Source organism: Arthrobotrys flagrans (genome assembly GCF_004000055.1).
Source record: "Arthrobotrys flagrans strain CBS H-5679 chromosome Unknown unitig_15, whole genome shotgun sequence".
Lineage (NCBI taxonomy): Eukaryota > Fungi > Ascomycota > Orbiliomycetes > Orbiliales > Orbiliaceae > Arthrobotrys > Arthrobotrys flagrans.
Window position 1 is genome coordinate 3,449,204 of NW_027137545.1, and position 25,950 is coordinate 3,475,153.

Consider the following 25,950-nt stretch of genomic DNA (forward strand, 5'->3'; position numbering starts at 1 on the left):
ATAAAAATTATTAATTCCGGAGTTTCTGTGTATTCATATAGACGGCGTGCGAAGCATGGGTTTTGGTCTCGTTTTCCCTGAGCATTGTCAATTGAGCGATTATTCTATCTACAATCGATGAGCTATTAGCTAATTTGTTACCACCCTAATGTTTAGAGCCTTGTTTTGTAACGTACAGCACCCTTATCATGGCTATGAAATTGTTCCATACTCGATACCACTCGCTGAATAGATTTAAAAATTCACTTATAATTATGCCACAGCCTTTCCCATATATTATTGTTGGTATCATCCTATCACGACGGGGAACATCCGCGTTTCTGCCGGAATCACTCTTCTCCGTGTCGAAGATGGCAATTCCTTCTCTACAGCACCTAGCCTAGAGAATGGCCATACAATATGAGTGACTTTAGCTTGGATCAAGTGTGCGCTTATCTGTGGGAGCCTCCTGTGTTAGCAAAGGAATCTAAAACTTCGAAGAATCGCACATACAGCACCAAAATGGTTACTATCATGACTATGGACATCATCCCCTTCAACCCAGACATGATTCCTAGGAACCACAACCTCATCCAATGGAAACGGCTTCTTCGTGAACACTACATCCCCCTGTAGCCCCACAATCCTTTTTATAGCCGTAATCTCAGGATCGACAGGTGACCTATAAACCACAATCTCTCCGCGCTTCAAATCCTTCTTTGCATTCCATTTTTTCAAAAGGATCAGATCCCGCATACCCGCGTTCGAATCTGGAAGGAAGGTTGGATACATGCTACGACCGGAGACCCATGAGACGTGGTAGACGTTGTCAAAGAAGAATATAGCGACAGGAAGCCATGATAAAACGCCTATGGAGACCTTAACAGCTAGAGGGAGCCGAACACCTTGGCGGAGTATGGTGGCCCATCTCGACGGGGATGGCGAAGGTGCCGCCATGCCATTAAATCTTAGTAGGTTTTGGCGGATAGGATAGAGGGTCGGCGCAGGAACTTGGGTGTGGCTGAAGTCGGTCTGATCAAAGGTAACACAAGAAAGTCTACTGGTGTGGTATTTTGAAACACCAACGCATTTGTGGGACAATGCAGGGGTTGCTGACTGTGGCTGGCCGACAGAAGAGCCCCAAGCCGGAAGCCAAAAAAAAAGGGGCTCGAGAACCACTATGTCGATGTACCACTATATCGACATACATGAAGGATTGCCAGTCCAGCTGTACAAACTCTAGTTAGTTCATGTATTTTAGTGAATTTCTGTGCCACAGCTTACTAAGTGCATAAGTATTGCTCTCGCTGTGATTGCACATGCAGCTCGCTTGCAAGGGCACAGCGCTTAGCTAAAATTAGGCGCCTGCGCTATAGGGGGAGTCGTGACCCAACGGCATTCCCAACCTCATACTTCGGGCGGACCGAGGGCTGTATATATTCTAGGCTGTGCTCGCATCTGCTTTGCCAGTTCAGCTTTTGTTTCATTTTATCCCACCTCTCTTAAGACTTTCTCTACATATCATTTGCGCTTCATTGATATTAGAAGATCGGATCCTAGAATCCTCTATCGAAAACCTATTAGCCTTGCGCGGGTCGCATACCTACGATATCACGATAGGATTTTAGTTCTTTTTTATTTTCAATTAATTTTACTATATAACTTTCTATATTTGATATTTCCCCGACATCAGTTTGGGTTTTATTTTCAAAATGGCAGACAACCAAAACGAACCCGCCAAATTCCCAATGTTGTCCCGCGATACCTTCTCTCCTTCGGGGCCCCCACCGAGCTACTCTAAGCAACATAAGTCCTACCTCACATACCTATATAAAGCCGTGAAAGTTTTCACGGATGTAGATCCCATAAAATGGCACATCGGATCCGGTCACGACACAAACCTCACTTCGTTGTATTCCGTGGATATTGGAGAGTTCACAGAAGAATCACGGAACTTCACGGTCCGCGGACAAGGACCAATGAAAGACAAAGAGAGCGTTGGCGAGTTTCTGACATCTGTTCCCGCTGGCACAAGACTACGGATGTTGTTTTGTTTCCACATACGTAGAAGAGTGGACGCAGCGATATTTGAGGGTATCGCTTCGTTCTACGACCTTAATCCAAGATTTATTCAAGAACATCAACTTCGACAGTCTTTCATGAACCTCAATATCAATGAACTCTCTATTCGAGATACATGTCCCGAATACCTGCCGTCCGAGGCGCACTTTTCGCCGATTCAATTTGAGCGAGCGGTTTATACACGCCCGAAGAAAATGACCGTCATGTTGGTTTCTAATCCTACGCAGACCTTCAAAACAGGTAACATTGCAAAAATTACTGGCATTATTATTAAAAAATTCTCAAAGGAGCTTGCTAATATTTGAGAACTATCTCTAGCTCTCATCTTCGTATGCAAAGATTCGGATTACTATTCAACCAACATCGTCAACCGTGATATCATGAACCCCACCATTTACCTACCCTCGGAATCATATGAGAATTGGCAACATCCTCAAAACGAAGCTGAGACTTGCTTTCTCCGATTATCACGGCAATCAAGCATAGAGCTCGAGGCATGCATATCACAGCCGATCCTAACCATCCTACCGCTCGTCAGAGGATACTGCTTGGAAACTTCCCAGGATGTCTGGCAAATACGAAACCACATCAACTTCTTCGGACTTGGAGAGGCAAGCCAGGACAAGTCCTTTTTGGTAAACAAGATCCCAGAAAATCACTGGGGCCATTCAGGCATGAATCCCTTCAAGGCATTCCAGAAGATCAACGCCGGCTTTACAAAAACTCATCGCTCCCTACGGGACCACCTTTCCTCCCCATGGCTTGATCGTACCAAGCCCCACATGGAAATCGCCGATGCTGCTCTTTCGATCGCTATGGTAGATGCGCAGAGGGTTCGAGAAGAGGTTACAGAACTACGAGAGTTGCTCAAGGAGACCTCTGCGCTAGTATCTGCCCAAGAATCGATCTATGAAGCGAGAAGATCTGTGGCACAGGCCGAGAGTGTTAACCAGCTCACTCGTCTCGCTTTCATTTTCATCCCTCTGACCTTCGCAACTTCAGTATTTGGAATGAACATACATGAGTGGCAGGATAACGTCCCCCATTTGAGGTGGTTCTTCATTGTAGCTCTCTGCTGCACTGCCTTTACCATCATCTCTGCTATAGTGCTCGCGAAACTCTCGTCGCATTTTACCGCTTGGACGAATGAACATCATGGGTTTTTGCGCGCATGCTGGCATTTTGTTAGAAATCGTACCATATCGGCACTTCTGTGGACATTTATATATATCCCTACTCAAATAAGGGACTATCAGAATCCGGAATTGAGGAGGATATGGAGGGAACAGAGAAAACAGGCGAAAGAGCTAAAGAAACAGGAAAGGGCGAAAGCTAGTATGGTGTAAGATATGCCAGTGCGACAAACTTCCCTTACTCTCAGTGCGACTCCCCAGGTACGAATATAGAAAAAGGTGTTGAGATTATATTTTTTGCGGAATTATAGGTTTAATCAGGATGAGAGTGCATATTCGGGCTGGTCTTCGATAGATTTTTGGGTTTGTATTATTTGCGTCGGTGTAGCTTTGGTGGCGTTGAGTTTAATTTGATATTATTCTTTTGAACGAATGACCTTTTTTGATGTATAGTAAACGATTTAATGCATTAATGTTATATGATTTCATGTTTAAATTGAAATTGTCTGTATACTACGTACTCAATGGCGGTTTAACTGCAATGGATTTGCGTCATGCTTAAGAACAGACTAATGGACTTTGAAGCTCCATTCAAGAGCATCTATCCTACTTTTGCTGCTACCGAGTCTATAGGAGGGACAAGGAAGTCGACCGAGCAAGCGAAAAGTGCGAAGCAGGCTACTAGATTTGCATTCAATGTATGCCTTCAAGATTACTCAATTACGAGACTGTATTTTTGCGTTGACGAGCTAAATTTCCAACACATATTGCCAAGACTATTTCTTCTGTCGCATTTCAAACCTTGTCGACATTTTTAGACCATCCAAAAACTTATGCGACAGACTCTCGCTGTCGCCCACATAACCCGCCACCCTTTACAATAATGCCGTCAAAATCGAAATCGAAATCGAAATCGAAACCGTCCTCCACCACCTCATCCGTCGAAAAACAACTATGGACCTCCCTTACAACCCTTTCCCCATGGCTCCTCGATGCCGTCGCCACAATGGGGTTCACAAAAATGACACCAGTACAAGCATCTACAATCCCACTGTTCCTCGGTAACAAAGATGTCGTTGTCGAAGCTGTCACCGGTAGCGGGAAGACGCTGGCGTTCTTAATACCTGTTGTTGAACGACTCATACGGAGTAAAGAAACACGCGGGAAGGGGTTTCTGGAGGGGATTGTTATTTCACCGACGAGGGAATTGGCGACACAGATCTATGGTGTTTGTGAGGGACTACTAAAATTCTGGCCGGTTACTGAGGGCGGTGATGGGGATGGGGATTCGAGTGCTGTGCCATGCCCGATACGACCGCAATTACTAGTTGGAGGATCGAATGCTACACCACAGAAGGATCTTAAGCTTTTCTTGTCGAGTTCTACGAATCTGGTTATTGCGACGCCGGGACGGCTTAATGATTTACTTCAGTCGGATTATGTCAGAACTTCCAGTTTTGATGTGTTAGTACTCGATGAGGCGGATAGGTTGCTGGATTTGGGGTTCAAAGAGACGCTGATGAAGATTCTTGCGCGGTTGCCAAAGCAGAGGAGGACCGGGTTGTTCAGTGCGAGTGTTACGGATGCCGTGGAGGGTGTTATGGGATGGGTTGGTGTGCGGAATGGTGTAAGGATCAATGTGAAGGTTCGGGATCATAAAGATGAAGAGAAAAGGACACCGGTCAGTTTGGACATCGGATATATACCGGTTCAAGCTTCCGAAAAGTTATTTTGGATACCACGGATCATCGGGTCATTACCATTACCACCACAAAAGACCATCGTTTACTTTTCGACATGCCATGCGGTGGATTACTTTGCACATCTACTACCGGTTATACTTCCGGCGTATTTCAAAGTCATTGCGTTACACGGACGACAGTCTTCGGTTAATCGGGGGAAGAACTTTGAGGAGTTTGTGAATTCGACGGGGGTTACGATGTTGCTTACTACGGATGTGGCAGCGAGAGGGTTGGATGTGCCTGAGGTGGATTTGGTGATTCAGTTGGATGCACCGCAGGATCCGAAGCAGTTTATGCATCGGTGCGGACGGTCTGGGAGGGCAGGGAGGAGAGGGAGGGCAGTTTTGTTACTGACAAAGGGGAGAGAGGAGGATTATGCGGGGTTCATGAAGGTTAGGAAAACACCGATGAGGCTGATTCCTGACAGTGAGATCCGAGCTCCTGAAGAGAAGGAGGTGAAGGAAGGGCTTGAGAAGCTGAGGAAGGTAGTGAGAGGAGACAGGGCAGTTTATGAGAAGGGGATGCAAGGGTTTGTGAGCTGGGTTAGGAGTTACAAAGCCCATGTTACCAATTCGATATTTCGGATTGAAGATGTGGATTGGAGTGAATCCGGGAGGGGGTGGGCTTTACTCAAGATGCCAAAGATGCCGGAACTGAAGGGGGTTACAGATATCGACTTGGGACTGAAAGAGGATGTCGATGTCGATGGGATCAAGTTCAAGGACAAAGCAAGAGAGAAACAAAGACAGGAGGGTATACAATACCGACAGACAGAAGAATTCCAAGAGAAGATGCAAAAAGAGAAGGAACAGAGGCTGGAGAACAGGAAGAAGAACTCGGCATGGAGTGGGAAACAAGAAAGCAAGGAACAAAGGGAGGACCAGAGAGAACGAAAGAGAAAGAGAAAGGATGCCGAAAAATATAGCAAGATGACCGAGGAAGAGAAGAAAGACGCAGACGAGCTGCAGGAAATGATACGACAGGTCAAGAAGAGCAAACGGGATGAGAACGACGAAGATGAGGAAGAGGAAGACGACGATTGAATTCAAACTAATTGCGATTAATTATATTGGCGATTTGGAGTATTCCTTTTCCTTCTTGGACCTTTTTTGCTATATACTGTACAATATCAAAAGCACAACCGTATGATACATACTTCTCTATAGATCGATGTCGATACCCAGAATCAATTCCAATTCGGATTGTTATAAAACGCTCGAATGTTCTCAACTGGGAAGTAATAAAGTGGGTCTCCGCGAAAACCAGCCAATGAGAACGAGTTCACGCGTAAGGTTGGACAGTCTTATGCACCGACATGTGCAGGATACGCCATATTGCATCCTCCCCTCCCCTCATCTCCCCCCATCTTGCCTCGCACCATTTCGAATCTTCTTCTTATTATTCTGCACGTTATCCCATATCCTGATATCTTTGTGTGCAGTCGATCGGACTGTTGTTTTGATCTTAGCTTTGTCGCCATCGGGTGTCCTGTCTGGTCTGGTCGAGACAAACAAAAACCCCGTTTCATTCCCAATCAATCTTCTTCCCACAGCAACAACAACTTTTTCAATCGCACAGCCATCATATCAATTCGTTCCCTCGAAAAGTGCTTCCTGTCATCTTCATCGCCATCTTTTACTCCGTCCTCATCGCCATCTTTATCCTTTCCCGGTCCCAGTAACAGTCCTATATAGTCCTAGTATCTTGTAGTCGGTTGTTTTTGTCTTGGTCGCAACTCGTCAGGGATCTCGAGACTCTTTTTCCAGCCATCTGAACGTCACCCTTTGCTTTCCTCCAAACATTGCCAGTTGCCCCGTGATTGGATAGAATTCGGCGACTCGGAACCATCCAGGCCTTGAACGATCGCCTAGTATCCCCCCACCGGCGCTCGACCTACACTTGCTACCTTCACTACCCCTTTCGCTGTACTTTTTTCGACCGTCTCCTCTCGTCTGCCTTACAGGTCGCATTCTTGATGGCAACAACTGCTAGGCCTCCTGCTGCATTGCACAGGAGCGCTTCATCCCTCAGCCATGCTGGCCCTGGAGGTTCTTTCAATGCCGGTGTGAGCTCTGCCTCTGTCAATTCGACACCTGTTGGTGTGAGTTCGGCTATCAATCTTTATACAGAAGCAATCGGGTTTGCTAATATTTCGTGCGAATATGTTAGACTCCTCCACCGACGGCTAGTTTTTCCGAGAGCCAACATTCAGCTCCACTTATATATTCGGTACATTGCCCTTCCTTTGCCCATATATGAAGCTGAGAGTTTTGTTTTTTGTGGAATTTCGGTGGCTGATACAGTTTGTTGCGAATCAGGCGGTGTATTCGGGAGTCTCCGTCTATGAAATGACAGTAAACAACGTGGCGGTGATGCGACGGCGGGATGACGATTGGTTGAACGCTACACAGATCCTGAAGGTGGCTGGTGTGGAGAAGGGGAAGAGGACAAAGGTTCTGGAGAAGGAGATTCTCACTGGTGTTCATGAGAAAGTGCAGGGAGGGTATGGAAAATACCAGGGTACTTGGTAGGCAAGCTCGGTTTTTGCACAGCAGATTTCCGCCGGTATCTAATCGTTTTTTCAAAATTTAGGATCAACTTCGAGCGGGGGAAGGAGTTCTGTCGACGATACGGTGTCGAAGATGTCTTGCGTCCGTTACTAGAGTATAACCCCCACAGAGACGGCGTAGATGCTACACCCACCAAGGAACAAGCGATGGCAGCGAAAAGGAAGCGAATGTATAATTCTAGTTCACAGGCGGCAAGCAATTCGCAAGGAAACTATTTCTCCAACATTTCCGAAACCGCCTCGACCGCCCTTGCCGCCATTAGCAAAGCTGCTCAGTACGATACAAATCCAAGGGCGACCCCGAAGCTCACCCCTCAGAATTCGTTCAGCATGCCCCAGTCCCAGGAATCGACACAGAATAACACCTACCCCGTGGAGGCTAGCTTTGCACCGACAATACCCGACCAAACATCTACATACGGTGGATCCTTTGGCCCCAACAACTACGGAAACTCGGCAGCAGACCTCGGTGAACCTCCAAGGAAGAGATTTCGACCGACCCCAGATTCAGAGCAGCAACAGTTTGGAGCTACATTTGCTGATGTTGAGTCGACACCGCGGGCACTCCTCCCAATCGTACGAGAACCGACTCCTTCGACTGAGAAAGCGACAGAGATCTTAACGAGCTTGTTCATCTCTCCGCCTTCGGCAGGCCCGGCTAGCTATGAGGACCATCCGGATCTTCAACAACTTACAACGGAGGAAATTGAGCTACCCATAGACAAGATGGGTCACACGGCAATGCACTGGGCCGCTGCGTTGGCGAACATTCCTTTGATCAAGACCCTCGTATCGAAGGGTGCCTCTGTTTTAAGAGTGAACTTCGCCGGCGAATCACCTTTAATACGGGGCTGCCTTGTTACAAACAATTTGGAAAACTCGACATTCCCTGCCCTTCTCGATCTTTTGCATCCAGGCATATCAGTAGTCGATGACTCCGGACGAACGGTACTGCACCACATTGCTCTGATGTCAGGGATTAAAGGGCGGAGTCAGGCTAGCAGGTATTATTTGGAAAGCCTTCTTGAGTTCGTTGTGAAATACGGCGCCGCAAATTCGAGTAACCCGAACAGCAAGGGTATCAACTTGGGAAGATTCATGTCGGAGATTGTCAATGCACAAGATAAGAGCGGCGACACGGCATTGAATATTGCTGCGCGCATAGGCAATAAGAGTATTGTATCGCAGCTGCTGGAAGTCGGCGCTGATCCCGCCATCCCAAATCGTGCGGGATTGTGTCCTCTGGATTTTGGAGTTGGTGGTGACCCGGTACAGATCGCACGTCCGAGAGACCAAACATGGGTTGTTCCGCAGAACGTACTGCAGAAGAGTGAGGATATTGTTACTTGTAAGTTTTTCTACGATTCGTGATGATCGCTCTCAAGATTTTATGACTAATATGTGAATATGAATGCAGCGATGACTAGCATGATAAGTGGGCTAGATGGTGACTTCCAAGCCGAAATCAAGGAGAAACAAACTGAAATCGACGCAACTCACACACAACTTCGTGAAGTAACGCTGAAACTGAGCGAGGACCGACGAAAATTGGAGATGCTCCGGCAGCGAATCAACGAGAAAGCGGAACTGGGGCAAAAGAGTCTAAACCTCAACCGAGCGGCTCAGGAAGAAAAAAGAAAGTTCTTGGAGCTTCACGACAAGCTGGCAAATGGACAGGCTACGGAGAACGATTTATCGGCATCTGATCCTAACGAGCCCTACAAACTCAGTCCGGAGATGGTGAACGGCGATTTCAAGAATCTGACGGCTACACAGTCACAATATCTAAAGACGCTACCGCCAGCATCAATACTAAAGGCCCGAACTGTGGGCTATGAGCTCAACGAGAAGATTTTAGATGAGCTAGCGCAGACACTTCGAGGCCGATCATTAGAACTCGAGGCTAACATCAAGAAGGTTGTGGCGTTATGTGCTGGCGTCGAGGAGAACATGATTAATGATGTTCTCGGAGGGCTGTTGCAGTCCGTCGAAAGTGAGCCGGTGGATGTGGACACGGCTCGACTAACATCGTTTCTAAGAAAGGTGCAGGAGACGCAGACCTCGGTCTAGTTCACCGTTTTTGCTACAACCGAATAAGAGGAGAAGATTAGGTGTCGCTTAGATGCAGACGGCGTTCCTTCCCTCTTCCTTCCTGCAGCATTTTTGCTTTCTTGTTGGTTCCTCCCTCTGCCTATTTTCTGTGGTTGCATGGGGCCTCTTTCTATTTTATCCCCTCTCTTCCGGATTCTTCGTTTTTCCTTTGCATCTTAAGGTTGTTGATGTTTCTACCGGTAAAAAAAAAGAGGATCGATACCAAGCTTTATATTTCTATTTCTGGGAGTTTTAATGTGGGCCTGCGTGCTTCTTTTTCTATGTCGTTGTATCCTATTATTATTCTTTGCTGGGTTCCTCGGAAATTTCCAAGCCCTTGCTGGGCCGTGGGGAATATATATGCGAGTTTGAAATCCACGGATACATACAATCGATATCTTTTGTGGAATGAAGGATGCCATTTTTTAACGTTTATAATTCTGGAAATGTGTATTAGATGCTACGCCTTTCCCTGGTATATTTTATGTATTAATTCTATACGATGACCGATGAATCCCAATATGCAAAAGTACTTTGATTCGAGATCTCGCTAGCCATGGGTGTGCACTCGAAATAAAACCGTAGTAGCACAGTGCCGTTTGAGGCTCAAGACCTCGACAAGGCCACCCAGAATATGCACGCCGAATCTACCCGTCCGCTACGCTCCCTTTCCTGGCTTGACAAATCCCCACCAACGACAGTCCAACACATCCCTTGGTTCTCAGCCTCTCTTCCCTTGGAGAACCGAAGGCAGCGATGTCGAGCCTAACTCACTAGCTTTTTGAATCATTCGAGGCCCGATTTAGACTTGCAATGCCCGCCCCGTCTCTTTGCACAACGAGGCTTTACGGAATAGTTCTTTAGCCCCGGCGTTCAACGATATAACACTTTATATTAATGGAGGTTTTTCCTGACAGCCATGAAATTGACGGTTTGTGTAGCACTCGCGACCAGCCCAACAGCCGAACCACTCAAACGTTATCGGGCTTGCATTTTTGGACAGTGTGAGCCTTAAAGTCTGGAACAGCAATCGAATGGAGCCTGATGGGGAGACTAACGAATTGTTGCGATCGATTGAAAAAAAGAAGAAAAGAAAAAAAAAAGAAAAGGTAGCCATCGGGCGGGATCAGAAATGTTAGTCAGAATTCGGTTTGTTTTCTGCAAGTTCCCAGAACTTCGGTGTGTTTTGGGCGGGTTGGAACATGGGGAACGGATCCTAAAAGACGCAGCGGTGCAGAGTCGACACGGCACATCCCATATGATACCATGCAAGACTCGGATGCTCTGTTGTCCATCCCTCGATGACTGGTTTGAACGTTCTTTCTTTGTGGTCATACTAGAATACAGAGCAAGCAAAGCAAGGAAGTGCCCTCACTTCGTTTGGGGAGAGACCGGATTCGAATAGACAAGGATCCTCCACGGCTTTCAGTTGGGCATATTAATTGTAATTTTGTCACAATGGGATGTACTTTATACGGAGTACCTTCGGGGAAGAGGGGGGGATGTCAAAGCCACGCAATCAGTAGAATAGCTGGAGGCTGCAACTTTGTGAGTTTGGGGGATTTCTATTCACGGGCTATACATTACAGGGTATACTTTTTTGTCAACGTTGTTTACCTAGTCTTTCCACCTTGTTTTGGAATGAGGACAGAGGATATAATATAGCTTCTTGGACGTCCCACCCTTTCTTGAAAGTAGGATTTTTTGATATTCTATATCCTTTTCTATCGTTTAAATAGTTGGAGTTTGGTCTCTATTGTAAAGTTTTGAAGCCCAAGTAACGAACCTGGAAAATTCACACATTCTTGTTCAAGACTTACTTGTATCGACTGCACGCCCGCGAATTTAAAGAGAAGGATAACGTTACATAGGCTACGCATACGTCGAATCGATAGGGTACCTACGCACCACACGGGGTAGCTCAAAGGGACGTACACCGTCGACTCATATCCTTTCAATACTTTGTTTTTTTCCTCGTCGGACCCCGGTTTTTTTAACCTACCCCCCATCTAGGGGGGCCTTATAATAATTCATACGCACCAAAAAAACGCTATATTAGTAGCAGGATTCACACCTTCCACCCGCGCCGACGACGCACGTTAACACGTGCCAGCTTATCCGCACCAGAAAAAAAACGAACCCCATATCGAAGTTCTATTTCGGTTACCTCTCGTGGTGACAGGGTGATTCGAGCGTAGTATTTGATAAGATATATAAGCGGGATCATCCTTCCCACGAAGCAACCAAAATGGTTTTTTTTGGGAATAGTCGTAATTCTGGAAATATCGGTGCTGGGGCTGTTACGTATACTCCTAAAAAGAGCTTTGGGCAGAAGATAAAAGATATGGTAAGTGGTTATTTTGCTTTTTCCTATATATATATAAGATTTGGGAGAGAGGTTGAGACTACGAAAGGATCCAAAGTTGGGGTCACGAGAGCAGCATTGGAGCTTCTAGATACGCATTGGCAAACGAATGCTGACTGTGGTATAGGTTCTACCAAAAAAAAAGCGAAAAGCCGTAGACCCGATTGCGCCGACTAGTTTTCGAGTATTAAGGGTGAGACCTTATGGAACGAAATATACACCTACGCTAGACACACCGACGCCGGCGGCGACGGTAGTAACCACTACCCCGGCAACCGTTACACTTGCATCTACACCTGCGACATTGGCGGCGAGCGGTTCTTCTTCCGGTGATAGTAAGCACAATTCGGCGGAGCTGTCCAAGTTGAAACAGCTCGAAGGTAGGTTATCACCAACCGATGTAAGTTCTGCTCTCTTACTAATACCGCTCTTAGAAACCACGAAAAACATACCGAGATACCTCTTCCGCGCTTGTTCCCCAGCGTCTGGCGGCGGTCTAAAAGGTCTAAACACCACGAATGGCATCTTCCCACACGCTTTCGTCGACCCCAACGGCGTACGACTCCCCAACGGCGGTAACAAATCCATCCACGACATCCCCTTTCAAGTAACCCGACGCATGGCCATCGGTCACCTTTCCGGTCACCGACCAGTCCGTACAGACCCCACATACTCACAATTCTCGTCATGGGCGGCCACATTTGCATTGGTCCTGCAGTATGGGTATAGTAGAGCTTCCCAAGGAGGGTTGATCTGTGTTTTGGACCGATATAACCTTCCAAAAAATACGAAAGTTTACCATTGTCCGGATATGATGAGGGCAGGGTTATGTGATAGTTCGTATGATCATGAGTATCTTGTTCACGGACCGGTGGAAGGGCCGGGGTTTAAAGCTGTTACCGTTCAACAACTTGTCGATATGGGATTGTACAACGAGATACCCTGCGTGCTACCGCATTCGGCGAGGTATTGGTGGGGGCCAATCCCTCAGAGAGATTGGGAATCCTTATTCACCGCTAAAGAGTTTTCAGCAAAGCAGGTAAAAACTTTAAGAAAGATTGCGGATGAATTCGGGAAGGATTTTGCGTTACCTGTTTTGGCGGCTTTGGTGACCTTGGATAGGAGAAAGTTGGATAAGAATGGGAAGTTTGGGGATAAGGATTTGAAAACATTTGCGGATGCGGTGGAGGATTTGTACATTCCTGAGGAATATGGAACCGAAAGGAGTATTGTGCCGCCGGAAGGGGTGTATGTACAGGGATACCCGATGGTTGCACAACTTGTGGGGCTGTTGAAACAGCTCGTGGAGTATAATTACGGAAGAGGGGTAAGAGCCAGGAGGAGGATTGAGGTAGAGGATTTATCGGCAGAATTAGGGGCTTTGGGCCTACCGGGGAAAAAAAGCCTGGATTTGGGGGAGAAGGCCGGAAGGTTGAGCACCAGTTTCGCATTTGGGGTCAGCGATGTACCAGTTGTCGCTGTGGCTTGACTAATTATTTTGGGGCTTTTGGATTACTTGCTTGTCTGATTGGCTTTTTGAACGTTTTGATTTCTTCATATCTTTATAATCCTGTCTAATAGCGGGCGTTTATACCCTGGCGTTATATTGTTGTCACATCATACCATATATTTTCAATCAATATCAGAATGAAACTACTTATGAACAAAATGCGTTGACAATGTTGTATTTTGTTATCTCCGAGTCGGAGATATCTACTTTGGGCCTTGTCGGACGAGCTAAGGCCCGAAATGGAAACATCCCGGCTTTGGCGATGACACCGAATAATTTTCTTCTCCTCTTGCTTCACAAAGTCAGATCCCACCTTGTGTGCGTGTGTTCTTTTTCGTCCGATATCAACATTCCCATTGGACTTTTCTTTCCTTCAACTTCACATAGAAGTGGCCGGTTCCTGCCCCTCCGTCTGCCCCTCATCTCTACGTCATTGTCCATATCTCCCTCCCCCTCAACAAATCAGTAAGGCGGAACTTGGCGGGGCAGAATTTCGAAAACAGGACTCCGACATCGCGACAGCTTGAGAAAAGCTCGAACCCATTCCGAATATAAAGAAAGAATATCCTGGATAATGATTGAAGCATGAAGTACCGTTATTCGATATAACACTCAATCTCTTCTTTTCCTTTAACAAAATCTCGGAACTTCTTTTATCCCCATTGTTCGCATAGCTGTCCATGGGGGGTTCCGGAGGCGGTAACAATGATACCGTTCGGCCGCCGCTTTACCAAGTACCCCACCCTCTCCATATCGATCTCAAGGTCCTCCTATCTTCAGCAAATACTAAACAATGGGTTTTTTTCTTCTAAAATAGTGTACGCTCGCCGGCGGCTTCGGCGGCTGCACGGGCGACATGCTGATGCACTCGCTTGATACCGTCAAAACCCGTCAACAAGGCGCCCCCAACGCGATAAAATACGAAACCCTAAGACGAGCCTATACCACGATCTTTCGAGAAGAAGGGTTCAGAAGAGGTCTTTATGGAGGGGTTACACCGGCTTTTCTGGGGAGTTTACCGGGAACTATGATCTTCTTTGCGACTTATGAATGGAGTAAACGGAATATGTTGCAGCATTGGAGGTGGTGTCCTGAGGGTGTGGTTTATTTGTCGGCTGGTATGTGATATTGACTAGGGGTTGAAGGGGGAGGTGCTGACGGTTGGATAGGGTTCTTGGGAGATTTGTTCGCTTCGGTGGTATACGTGCCTTCGGAGGTATTTCTGTCCTATCGGATTTTAAATTGTCAAGGGTGGATTGTTAACAAGCGGGGGTTTTGGATATAGGTCCTCAAGACTCGATTACAGCTACAGGGACGCTACAACAATCCATTTTTCCAGAGCGGATACAACTATCGAAACACCTTCGATGCGGCCCGAACGATCGTTAGAACCGAAGGGTGGAATGCAATGTTCTACGGTTATAAAGCAACACTGATGCGAGATCTGCCGTTTTCTGCTTTACAGTTCGCTTTTTGGGGTAAACTCCCACCCTTCCCACCCGAATTCTCAATATCCCATGAATTTAATCCGTTACATCATTTTAGAGCAATTCCAAAAATGGGCCAAAGCCTCCTGCGCCGGTGAGGATATAGGACTAGGCCTCGAAATCCTCACAGGCGGCGCAGCAGGTGGCCTAGCCGGCACCATAACCACCCCACTCGATGTCGTCAAAACCCGTATCCAAACCCAAGTCCGTACCGACCTACCCCAAGAACCTCTCCCCTCCGCTGGCACAAAACCACGTATACAAACGCACACAATAAACATCCCACGGCAAATGACGGCAATAAAACATTTACATACTTATTCATCGGCAATACCGCCTCAGTCGACGTTGGCGAAGGGCGTTGGGTCGATGCAGAGTCATCTGAGGAGTATTTCGACGGGTGGGCCGAGTACTACGCCGCCGATTAAGAATGGAGCGATGGTTTTGGAGACGGATAGTATTTTGACGGGGTTACGGTTGATATTTAGACATGAGGGGGTGGTGGGTTTGTTTAGAGGGGTGTTGCCTAGGGGTGTGTGGACGAGTATTCAGTCGGGTGAGTATTCATATTCGTACCCTACGGGGAAAGAAGACACTAATGGTGGTGTGATAGGAACCATGCTGGTAATGTACCAGACTCTACTGAAGACGTTCAATCCCGGGGTAGCCATGGAGCTGGAAATGTAATGGTTTCCTTTCAAAGTACCTATCCAAGACATGCATAAACGACCATTTAAAAAATGAAGCGGAAGAAGGAATTGTATGATATTAATAAAGTAAAGAAACGAAAAGAGAGAGAAAAAAAAAAGGGGGGGGTAGTTTGGAGTACTAAAAAGATAGACACCTCTATAGAAGACATCACTTCACCTGTTTCTCCCGCAGATACAACATATTTATGTATCCGTATCAGATCAGATCAGATCATAACATACCATATTCTTGTACATAGACGATTGCATTGCATTTTTTTTTGGCTATGCAAAACTGTAAATACAATTACCTATCTCATACGTATCACGGCAGTTATACCATAGTATGAACTGTTTGCGGGTGTAATTGATAGAAAAGAAAGAAGGCTGAGAAATCGACGAAACAATGCGAGCGAGCGCAGTGGAGCACGGGCAGTCAGCGCTATGCAGTTGCCTTGGAATAAAGCTTGCGAAGGATCAGACTAGCTAAGCTGGGGGACTTGAATAGCTACAGGGGCCGCTACCCGCGTTGACTTCGATTAGCTGCGGCTACCAAGTAGCCAAACTAAGTAAGCTACGAGAAAGGATATAAAATCCAGCGCCGCTCAGACATTCTAGCATTTCTGTTCCTTCTTAGACCTTCATGCTCTTCCTATTCTCGTTTGTCCATCTGATTACCAACTGGGTCTCACGGTCTCAATTACAATTGCTGAATCCTAAATAGCTGAATGCGTGCCTTCTTAAGGTAGCTACCCGTAGTAGTAACCGGTGATATCATAGCTGCATATGCCAATTCCCCTAGATCAATATCCCTGCTAATTAAAGCCCCTCCCTCGGCTCCTGTAGCAACTGCCCCTCCTCTCGCGACGCCCTCCACCAAAAATCCAACAATCCCAACTCAGGTCAACCTGCACACAAAACTTCAACCTGCACCAACCTCATCAACGAGAATCCATCCAAAATTCCGCCATCCATCATCTCCCGTTTCGCAATCATCTCTCGAACTTTCTCCGCCTCCCTGAAAAACACAACAACAGCAATGGCATTCTATTCCCGTATCCCCATCAAGTCTCTTGGAGACCTTGAGGCGTCAACGCTCACGAATCTGTACACATCCGGAAAGCTCGATGCTTCAATAGCTCAACCTGCAATCTCGTCGCCTTCAGCAACGTTCAATGATCAGATCATCCTCGTGCAGATGGACATGACTCGCATGGTATGCTTCTTTTACCAAACACCAATCTATCGAAATTGCCGGAAAGACTAACGCATAACCTCCCATAAAAACCAGGCCGTCGACGCCATCGTCAACGCAGCCAACAAATCCCTGCTCGGCGGCGGCGGTATCGACGGCGCGATCCACCGTGCCGCAGGTCCAGGCCTTTACGACGAATGTGTCGACCTCGACGGTTGTGAAACCGGACAAGCAAAGATAACAAAGGGATACCGTCTCCCCGCCAAACACATAATCCACACGGTTGGTCCCATATATTGGGATATTAAAGACGAAGGGCGTGATCCGGCCGAATTGTTAAAAAGCTGTTACGTGAAGAGTTTGGACGTCGCGAGGAGGAATGGGTGCAAAAGCGTGGCTTTTCCGTGTATCAGTACGGGGATTTATGGGTATCCTGGGGATAGGGCTGCTGTGGTTGCTTGTAAAACCGTCAGAGAGTATTTGGAGGCTCAGCTCGAGGAATCCTTGTTTGGGGCGGATGAGGATGGGACGGTTGAAGAGACGGTCGAAAGTAAGGAGGAGGAGAAGATTGTTATAACTGGGAAGAGGGAGGAAGATGATGTTGTTGAAGAAGAAGGGAAGGATGCTAACCCTGTCGAAACTGGCAAGAAAGTAGCCGAGGACGCCAAAGGAGAGAATGTCACCGAGGGTGAGCAAAAAGAAGCTCTGGAGAAAAAAGATGAGAAGCCTGAAGACGAGGCTGCCGGAGAAGAAGGTGACAAGCCAGCCGAGAAAGAAGTAGAGCTCCCTTTCATCTGTAAGGTCGAGAAAGTCATCTTCTGCGTTTTCCTCGACAAGGACTTGGAATACTACGAAGACATTGTTCCGTAGGTTCCTCCTTCCCCCATCTCTCGTAATCATACCCTCCCACTAATCTACAATACAGATCCTTCTTCCCCCCGGCCGACCCGAAAGTCGAAGGTGCCCTCGACAGACTTGACCGAGAAGCCTCGGAAAAGCCCGAAGGCAGCGACAACAATCAACCCTTAAAAGAAGAGCCGAAAGATACACCCGGGCAATAGTGTCTCCCGAGCGGCGAACGGTTGTTTTTCGAATGTAAGAAAGGTCGGAACTGGGATGACGGACGTTACAAGATCAAGATTAGGAAGATTGATGATGATGATCTTAATGATCGTGATGTGGAAATTAAGATTGAGGAGATTGAAGAACATTGGCCTCCACTTGACGAATCGTCACTCCCTCCACCTGTTTGATGGAGGGGTCTCGTTGGAGTTCACTGTTGTCATCATACATTTTGTTTCATCGCCTCTGTTCATGTTATAATCTTCTTTCAGGGCACGGCATTCTCTTTTCTTCTTTTCAAGTCATCATATCCTTTGGTACAGAAGGGGCGTTCATGAGCTTTTCCGTACACGTATGTGTAATTAACTGCTGCTGACGACGACAAAGATACGTTTTTCAACTCTTTCGATTGAACCTCCTAGAAATACTAGACCGAAACTACTTCCCAACTACATAATAATCAATCAAAGAAAAACTTGAAAGCAAAGTAAGTAAAAAAAAAGTTGGAAATACCGGCTACCCTTTTATCAAACAAAATCCCATTTCGAACGCCAGGAGGAAAAAGGTTGCAAGGGGAGGAGGTTATTACAAAGTAGGTCGGGAAAAAAGAATAGTAAATCAGCACGTAAAACAAAAAACAGATTCCCTCAAAAAGCCCGCTCCGAAAAAATAAAAATAAAAAAAGGGCTATACTACATGAATGAAGCATTCGATGGGAAGGGGGAGGAACACGCTCTGTGAATGCGAACGGGGGAGTTTATGCCAAAAGAAGCAACCAATAGGTATCCGTTATACGTCAAATACATCATCTCCAACAGATCTGCTGGTATTCATGATAAAAAAAAAGGAAAAGGAAAAAAAAAAAAAAGAAATATCTTTCGATAGCGAAGGATTCAAAAGAATCCAAGTCGCTTGTCACTCTTTTCTGTTATCTTTCTTACTCTCCTCTTTTTTGCTCGATTCTCTAACGACTCGAAAGGATAGCCTCCCAGAGCGTTAACAAACCTCCAATAGCCGCACCGATCAAGGGCGTCTCGTCTCCAATAATCTCATTGATCAATGCAGGGGTATCGGCTCCAAACAATCTTGGCAATTCCGGTCTGACAATCTGCTTCGTGTAGACAAGGTATGCGATCAAGGCCTTTGAGATGCTGAATGTGAGAGGGTCATAGGTGGAGCGCTTGCGGACGTTTACAAAGTAGCTGGTCAGGAGTGGGAATGAGATGCCGAGGGTGAACCAGTAGACGATGGGAGACCAGAAAGCGGACCAGCTGAGAAGGATGAAGAGATCCGGGACTTTGACGGTGGTTGGACCGGTGTTATAGTCCACGTATGGAACCTTGGTGGCTGGGACCGGGACCTATTTGTTTTCGTTAGCTGGGTAACTTTCGCGCCGAAGGTTAACGATAGAGCGGCTTACGGTAACTATGGACCAAGGGGTCAAATCATGGCACAACCAAGCGAGTTCGTAGGTGGCAATGAGGAAGTGAATAGCCCTCGGGTCCGACAAAGTTTCGCGAGTATAATCAACATGTTCCCAAAATCCGGTAGTCTCGGCGGCATTGGCGAACCAAGAAGCGATACCTTCGCCAATCTTATCGACGGTGAAGTTCTCGACTGCGACGGAACGAGCGACTTGGCTCGGGGATAGCGGATGGTTTGGTTCCGGGATGACATCGGGAGCTTCGTGTACTACCGGCGCAACAACGGGTGGGGTGACTACCACTGCGGTGTCGGTGGTGCGGAGAGCGGTGGATTTGCGAGTACTTCTGGTGCCGACTTTTGTCGGTTTCTTTGCGGGGGTTACGAGGTCGCTCGGTGGCTCGGAAGAATGTTCACGAGTGTCTTCCTCATCTCTATGGTACATTAGCCCTGGTTATCTATATGTGTTATGTATAGAAGCGAGCGAGGAGAGGCATACTCGGGAGCCTTGGAATAGCGACTCCGCCTTCTAGTCGTCGATCTGGGAGTAACGGCTCGAACGAGCGACTTGGGGCTATCGTTCAAAGTTTCAAAGTAATCTTGGAACAAGGGATCGTTCTCGAGAGAAGGACGGTCTCTGGCGGCTGCGGCTTCAATCTGTTCGACCAGATCTTGCTTTTTGAGAGTTGTACTGATGCCGAGCGGACGAGCGTAGTCGGCCAGCTGCGACTTGTTCATTTTACCAAAGTAGTTCGACATCTTGTCTTTTTTGTTTTCGTGCGACAGACAGGATGGTGGAGAAAAGAAGGTTGAGGAAGGCGCGATGACGAAAGGCGATGAGGTTCGAGGCTTTGAGTTGAGTTGAGTTGAGGTTGGGGTTGAGCAAAAGTACCTAGTTACCGGGGAAGCTTTGAGGTATCGATTGTTGTCGTGGGGAAGGAAGAGACCATTCAGTATCCACACACGAGCGAAGCGACGGGGTGGAGAGTCCAAAAAAATGTAAACAAAACAAACAAAGGAATTTCAAGGCGCAACTCAAAAAAAGCCAGGTTGCCGGGCGGCGGTGCCTTTTATAACAAGCGCCAAACCAAATCACTCAAACGGACACTCTGGAACGAACGAACAACAATTTTGGTAGAATTCGGACCGGGATGCAGGGCAAACGGGCATGGCATGGGGGCAGGCTCGCTCGCCATAACAAGAGTTGGCTCTGCTGGCCAGCGCAGCGGTGTGGGGCTGCCCGCTTTAATCCGGTGGCTGGGAACGTACAAAGGCCAACCGACCTGAAGACGGACATACAACAGGAACAAAGAGAAATCAATATCGACAATGTTGGAAAGCAGTACGCTTTTGTCTGATTCGGAGCAACGGGTACAGACCGAAAGAAGTCACAGGGTGTCTGGCACAATTTTATGTATCAAAGTCTAGTCTCGTCATATGGAGGGAGTATCAGCCGTTGAGCGTTCATTCCGGACACTCGAGACCGAAGGGATTATATTAATTCCCCGAACGGTCAATTCTCCGACTTTTATATTGTATCAGTTGATCCTTGATCTAAAGTACTTCGCTGTTATTGATATCGTATGGGTATATCGTTGTAGTAGAAGCAGTAGTTGTAGCAATAGGAACATCGAAACTCCATTCTCCCATCTCTATATAACCCACCCGTCTTATAACCCAAAACCCCGCTAATTATATTGTAGAAAAAAGAGTCCTCCCCGCATACTCCCCCACCGCAGCCAGCCCTCCGATCCCCACAACCGCCCACGTCCACAGATTCCCAACTTCCCCAATCCCCGGCCAAAAGCTATTCTTCTCCCTTTTCCACTGTTTGTATTCTTCATACTTCCTCACACTCTCCTTCTCGTATTTCTCCATTTGGTATCGCTCGTTCTCTTTATCCCCGCCGATGAACCTCAAGGATATATAGTTCGCGAGGGGTCCCACGAACATGATGGGATCGAACACTCCGTCTGCTAATGCCATCAGTGGGAATGAGAGGTGGACTAGAAAGTCGCCCAGATAACTATACCTCCGTTAGCATGCTTGTTTGTACCACCGTACGAGCATATCGAAGGCATAAAGAATACTCACTTCGGATGCCTCACAATACTCCAAACCCCCTTCCTCACAATGCTCCCCTTGTCAGCCTTCTTCCCCTTCCCCAACTGCGAATCCGCAAGTATTCCCAACGCCAGCCCCGCCGCAAAAACCCCAACCGCAATCCCGTGAACCCACCTCCTCCACCCCCCTCCCGAACCACCACTCTGCAAACCGTCCCCGTGATGTAACAAAACCTCCAATCCACCGGGCGAATCATTACCCCCGAAATAATGCTGCCCGTGATGCCCCAGAACCGGCCTCGAATACCCAACCCCACACCACCCCAAACTCACAAAACTCTGCACGAAAGCTTCCGGTAAAAATATCCCAATAAAAGCTTTATTCCACATCTCCCTCTCCACCTCCCCTTCGTCGATCACCACCGCCTTCTCCAAATCCCCCTTTCCTTTCTTCCTCCTAACGACCTCTCTGTACCTCTCGTACCGTCCATCGTCCCTTTCTCGTCCTTTAATCCTCCAAAACACCTTCCAAAATAATCTACACCCCCATACCGTCACCCCGGTAAGGATCAATTTATTCCCATACCCCATTTCTCTAATAAACTCCCACGCTCCACGGCCTCGACCGGTCATATAAGGCCATACGACTCCATGGTACCACACATTGCCCACGAAAGCAGACGGCCAGAGCAAATCCTTCGCATCGAGGCGGTTTGTAAATCTTCCGGCCGAGTATGCAGCTAGTGAAAGTGTTGTGTGGAGGGTTAACGATGGGAAGAGGTGGGAGCTTAGGATTCCGAGGGTGTTTGTGGTTGTCGACGGTGGGAGAGGTGGATGTGGGAGTCGGGGAGTGAACGGTGAGGGCGGTATGGATTGGAAGTCCATCTTGTTTCCTCTTCTGCTCCCACCACCCCTTTTCTCTCTCTAGCTCGTAAGCTCCGTTTTTTATTTATTTTGCGTTTTGCTGTGCGCGAAACCTACAGCTTCGGTGTGAACTTTTTATCGCGGGGAAGGCATTTAGGTTGATATCGCCTGGTAAAGTTATCTATCGTGCGATCATGAGGAGAGACGGACCGGTGGTTGTGAACATGATATAATCCAATCGTACGTAAAAGTATACAGAGGAAGTCAAGTACGAAAACCGGGGTAAAAAAAGACTAGCTTTAAAAAGGGTCCCAACAGAAGGGATCAGGGGGGTAGTCACAAGCTCAATTTAAAGCTGTTGAGCTTAAACCTCCCGTCCCAGTCCCATGCAATCGCTTGCATGCTATTTGCTGCTTGTTGCTTGCCAGACATCATCCTGCAGCTGCGAAGCTTGTCCATCCAGGCTAACCTCGGATGTTCTCCTCCAACAACTTCAACACACAAACACACACACACCTATTTGATATGAAAAAGAATCTATAAAGCTAAATACAAGCCACACCTCCCATGCATGTATCACAGTATCTACAAAGGAGAATAAATAAAATGCCACTAATTCTTCCCTCCATCCTCCTTCAAAGTCACAATCCTATTCAGCACGATCTTCTCATTGGTCGACTCCCGATCCATAGCAAAATACCCAACCCTCAATCCCTGGAACCTAACGGTCTCCGACCCGACTTCCTCTCCATTCCTCTCTCCCTCCGCCGCCGGCCAAGGTGCCCTTCGTCGCACTTCGTGGAACCCGGTATCGATAATCGCATCTCCGTAAATCTCCTCACTGTTCGGATTGATATCTGCCAAAAACCCGTTCGGGTTACTCTCCGGGTTCTCGCTGAGGAACAACTGGTTGAACAGCCTCGCCTCGACCTTCACCGGTGAACCCTTCTCGGGCGCATGCCCAACCCACTGGAGATAAGTCTTTGGCTTCTTGAACCCCACGTCGTTTTCATACTTCGCCCTGATCTCCTTCACCTTCCCTGTTTCCTCGTCCTTCACGAAGCTAGTGACTTTGACCGTATGCGGAACTCGGAGCAATCCCACACTCTTCCCGGGGGCCATACGGAAGTAATCCTTCGAATCGACTTCCCTAAAATCGCTCCTGTCGATGTAAAACTTATTCGTAAAAGCGACCTTATGCTCCCCCATTTTCGGATCATTCGGCTTGAAAGGTACCGAAATCTCTTCGTAGTGACCCTCCGGAAGATTCTCCAGCACGACAAGAATCGGATCCAAAATCAACGACAAGCGGGGAACGGTCTGTTCCAAGTATCTTCGGACCGACTGCTCAAATCTCGCCGTCATGATGTACGTCGTAGCCGTTGTAACTCCCAATTCGTTCACAAACGACAAGATGGCTCCGGGTGGGACACCGCGTCTTCGGATCGCAACAAGCGTGTAAAGTCTCGGATCATCCCAGTCGCGGACATGTCCCTCGTTAACCAACTTTGCAATCTTTCGCTTCGACATGATCGTCCCCGTCAAGTTAAGTCGTCCATACTCGCTCTGGCGTGGCTTGTAAACCTCCAAAGCATCACACAGCCAGTCATAAGACTCCCTAGCCGTAATGAACTCCGTGGTACACAACGAATGCCTGTCTCCCATCAGTACCTCCCCCCCTCGAAGAGAATCATAGCGTCTTAACTTACGTAATGTTCTCGAAACTATCACAAAGACAATGTGTAAAGTCATATGTCGGGTAGATCTTCCAGTCCGCCCCGGTTCGATGGTGCTCGGCATCCAAAACTCTATACGCCGTCAGATCCCACATCTGGGGATTCCCGCTCTTCATATCCTGCTTCATTCGCAGCAAAGCCTCCTTGGGCTTATACTTCCCATCCCTCATATTTCTAAACTCCGCGAGGGACTCTTCGATCGGTCTATTCCTATGGACGCATTCGTATCGCTCACCCGCTTCTCCTTCCTTTCCACCCCTCTGCTTGTGAATCTCCTCCGCTGAAAGATATCCCATATTAGCATATATCCACCACCTCCTCGACCTAAAGGGTAAACCCACCAGTGCAGTGGCAAACGTATCCCTTATCCCTCTTGATCAACTCCTCTGCCAAATCATAAAGCCTCTGGAAATGATCACTCGAATAAGTAATCTTATACGGCTTAAACCCAAGCCACTCCACAATCTCCCTTATGGAAGTAAAATACTTCTCCTCCTCAGCCTCGGGGTTCGTATCATCGTATCGTAGGTAACAACATCCATCGTTATATCTTGCGTATCCAAAGTTAACGGCAATGGCCTTGCTGTGTCCGATGTGAAGGTATCCGTTAGGTTCGGGTGGGAACCGAGTGAACACTTTTCCGCCGGTGGCTTTGAGATGTTCGTCGCGGAGGGCGGGGTTAATCTGTGGGTTCCCACCGGGCTTGTGGAGGGCGCCGAGGAAGCCCTCTTTGAACATGCTGGTGGAATCGAGCGGGTCTGGTTCGGCGGGGGTGTCGATTGCCTGTTTCTTCTTTTCAACCTTTTCTTTCGCTGGCTTCGCATCGCCTTTACCCTGTACCTTCTATCAATATCATCGCAAGTCGGTGGGAAAATGGTAATATAAAAAAAAAATTACCTTCTTAACAACATCCCTCTCATCCTTCGGGCCCAGCAGACTCAAAAACTCCGCATCAACAGCCTGCTTGACATCCAGCGCATTCGCCCACTTCAAATCCGTCGTAGCCTTAACATTCGCAATGGTACTTCCGAGCAATTTATACCTCTGCTCTTCGATCTCTTCTTTCCTCTCCAATACATACTCCTTAACACGCTCCACAACCTGATCTTTAGTAAACTCAATCCCAACACCGGTAGCTTTATTAAATGCATCGGGGTTAATTTCGCCCGGTGTCTCTTTGACGTATTTAATAGCAGCTTCGACTTGAACCGAAGACTTAAGTCGGCTGTCTCTGATTGCAGCGGTTACGTACGATCGGTTCGGAAGGGGGGTGTCCTTGCTGGCTACGGCGAGTGCATTGAGGTTTACGAGTTGATCGCGGGATAGTTCGCCTGCTACATCATCGCCGGTGCTAGATGCTTCGTCGATAACGGAAAGCAGCGAGGTTAGGTGTTTCTGATTCTTAAGAGCGTCTTTGATGGTTTTGTCTGCAAAACCAAGGTTGGAGAGGCGGGTGGTGATGGCTTCGGTGTCGTCTGCCATGGTAGAGACGGTCAAGTTGATCGGTCTGGACGGATGAATCCGCTGGTGTACGGACCGGCAGGATGGTTATTCGATGGTTTCGATGGCTTTTGCGAAGGGTAAGTGCCAGTGACGATCGATGGATGATAGGTAACAGGTGGATGGAGGGCTGGGTGAATCAACGGTGGGGCAGGTATAAATATAAACGAAGATAAGGCTGCAGATAGCGCTGTCAACGCACGGCAGGGTTAGGTTCTCGAGCTCTGTTCTCTGACTCAACTTCGACCTCAATCGGCCGTTTCTAAGCGTCGAGCAAGCCACCACAGCTGTTTGAAGATAGTAAATTATATTCGTTGGCCAATTATACCCAGTCCGTATAAATCCCACCAAATCCCTCGGAAACGTTCCTTGCGATGAGCAAAAGAAGGAAAGAAACAAGAAGACAAATTCATCCGAGCACAAAACATTCTCTCCCATTATAATACCTGGCGCTAACTTAA

The 25,950-nt window shown here is 47.5% G+C and overlaps 10 protein-coding genes across 10 annotated transcripts; 6 read left to right on the forward strand and 4 right to left on the reverse strand.

Annotated features, from left to right (window-relative positions):
- Positions 1-99: 99 nt before the first annotated feature.
- Positions 100-936, reverse strand: DFL_000882 (uncharacterized protein; the record flags this gene model as incomplete). Its single annotated transcript, XM_067638608.1, has 4 exons — positions 100-108; positions 177-224; positions 397-435; positions 493-936. The coding sequence occupies 4 exons, from the start codon at positions 934-936 to the stop codon at positions 100-102; spliced, it is 540 nt and encodes a 179-aa protein (XP_067495438.1).
- Positions 937-1,691: 755 nt separating this feature from the next.
- On the forward strand, positions 1,692-3,407 carry DFL_000883 (uncharacterized protein; the record flags this gene model as incomplete). Its single annotated transcript, XM_067638620.1, has 2 exons — positions 1,692-2,301; positions 2,380-3,407. 2 exons carry the CDS (start codon positions 1,692-1,694, stop codon positions 3,405-3,407), a joined length of 1,638 nt encoding a protein of 545 aa, XP_067495439.1.
- Positions 3,408-4,077: 670 nt separating this feature from the next.
- On the forward strand, positions 4,078-5,979 carry DFL_000884 (uncharacterized protein; the record flags this gene model as incomplete). Its single annotated transcript, XM_067638631.1, has 1 exon — positions 4,078-5,979. The coding sequence occupies one exon, from the start codon at positions 4,078-4,080 to the stop codon at positions 5,977-5,979; it is 1,902 nt and encodes a 633-aa protein (XP_067495440.1).
- Positions 5,980-6,911: 932 nt separating this feature from the next.
- On the forward strand, positions 6,912-9,575 carry DFL_000885 (uncharacterized protein; the record flags this gene model as incomplete). The annotated part of the gene is made up of 5 exons (XM_067638642.1): positions 6,912-7,037; positions 7,106-7,165; positions 7,255-7,463; positions 7,529-8,853; positions 8,923-9,575. The coding sequence occupies 5 exons, from the start codon at positions 6,912-6,914 to the stop codon at positions 9,573-9,575; spliced, it is 2,373 nt and encodes a 790-aa protein (XP_067495441.1).
- Positions 9,576-11,844: 2,269 nt separating this feature from the next.
- On the forward strand, positions 11,845-13,450 carry DFL_000886 (uncharacterized protein; the record flags this gene model as incomplete). The annotated part of the gene is made up of 3 exons (XM_067638654.1): positions 11,845-11,943; positions 12,089-12,341; positions 12,396-13,450. 3 exons carry the CDS (start codon positions 11,845-11,847, stop codon positions 13,448-13,450), a joined length of 1,407 nt encoding a protein of 468 aa, XP_067495442.1.
- Positions 13,451-14,151: 701 nt separating this feature from the next.
- Positions 14,152-15,645, forward strand: DFL_000887 (uncharacterized protein; the record flags this gene model as incomplete). The annotated part of the gene is made up of 6 exons (XM_067638665.1): positions 14,152-14,205; positions 14,289-14,589; positions 14,641-14,687; positions 14,757-14,949; positions 15,017-15,514; positions 15,572-15,645. 6 exons carry the CDS (start codon positions 14,152-14,154, stop codon positions 15,643-15,645), a joined length of 1,167 nt encoding a protein of 388 aa, XP_067495443.1.
- Positions 15,646-16,686: 1,041 nt separating this feature from the next.
- On the forward strand, positions 16,687-17,903 carry DFL_000888 (uncharacterized protein; the record flags this gene model as incomplete). Its single annotated transcript, XM_067638676.1, has 3 exons — positions 16,687-16,863; positions 16,939-17,708; positions 17,768-17,903. The coding sequence occupies 3 exons, from the start codon at positions 16,687-16,689 to the stop codon at positions 17,901-17,903; spliced, it is 1,083 nt and encodes a 360-aa protein (XP_067495444.1).
- A 965-nt stretch (positions 17,904-18,868) lies between these two features.
- Positions 18,869-20,085, reverse strand: DFL_000889 (uncharacterized protein; the record flags this gene model as incomplete). The annotated part of the gene is made up of 3 exons (XM_067638689.1): positions 18,869-19,264; positions 19,325-19,760; positions 19,826-20,085. 3 exons carry the CDS (start codon positions 20,083-20,085, stop codon positions 18,869-18,871), a joined length of 1,092 nt encoding a protein of 363 aa, XP_067495445.1.
- A 795-nt stretch (positions 20,086-20,880) lies between these two features.
- DFL_000890 (uncharacterized protein) lies at positions 20,881-22,274 on the reverse strand (the record flags this gene model as incomplete). Its single annotated transcript, XM_067638703.1, has 3 exons — positions 20,881-20,995; positions 21,053-21,352; positions 21,421-22,274. The coding sequence occupies 3 exons, from the start codon at positions 22,272-22,274 to the stop codon at positions 20,881-20,883; spliced, it is 1,269 nt and encodes a 422-aa protein (XP_067495446.1).
- Positions 22,275-22,865: 591 nt separating this feature from the next.
- On the reverse strand, positions 22,866-25,471 carry DFL_000891 (uncharacterized protein; the record flags this gene model as incomplete). Its single annotated transcript, XM_067638714.1, has 4 exons — positions 22,866-23,907; positions 23,963-24,269; positions 24,331-24,823; positions 24,887-25,471. 4 exons carry the CDS (start codon positions 25,469-25,471, stop codon positions 22,866-22,868), a joined length of 2,427 nt encoding a protein of 808 aa, XP_067495447.1.
- Positions 25,472-25,950: the final 479 nt, after the last annotated feature.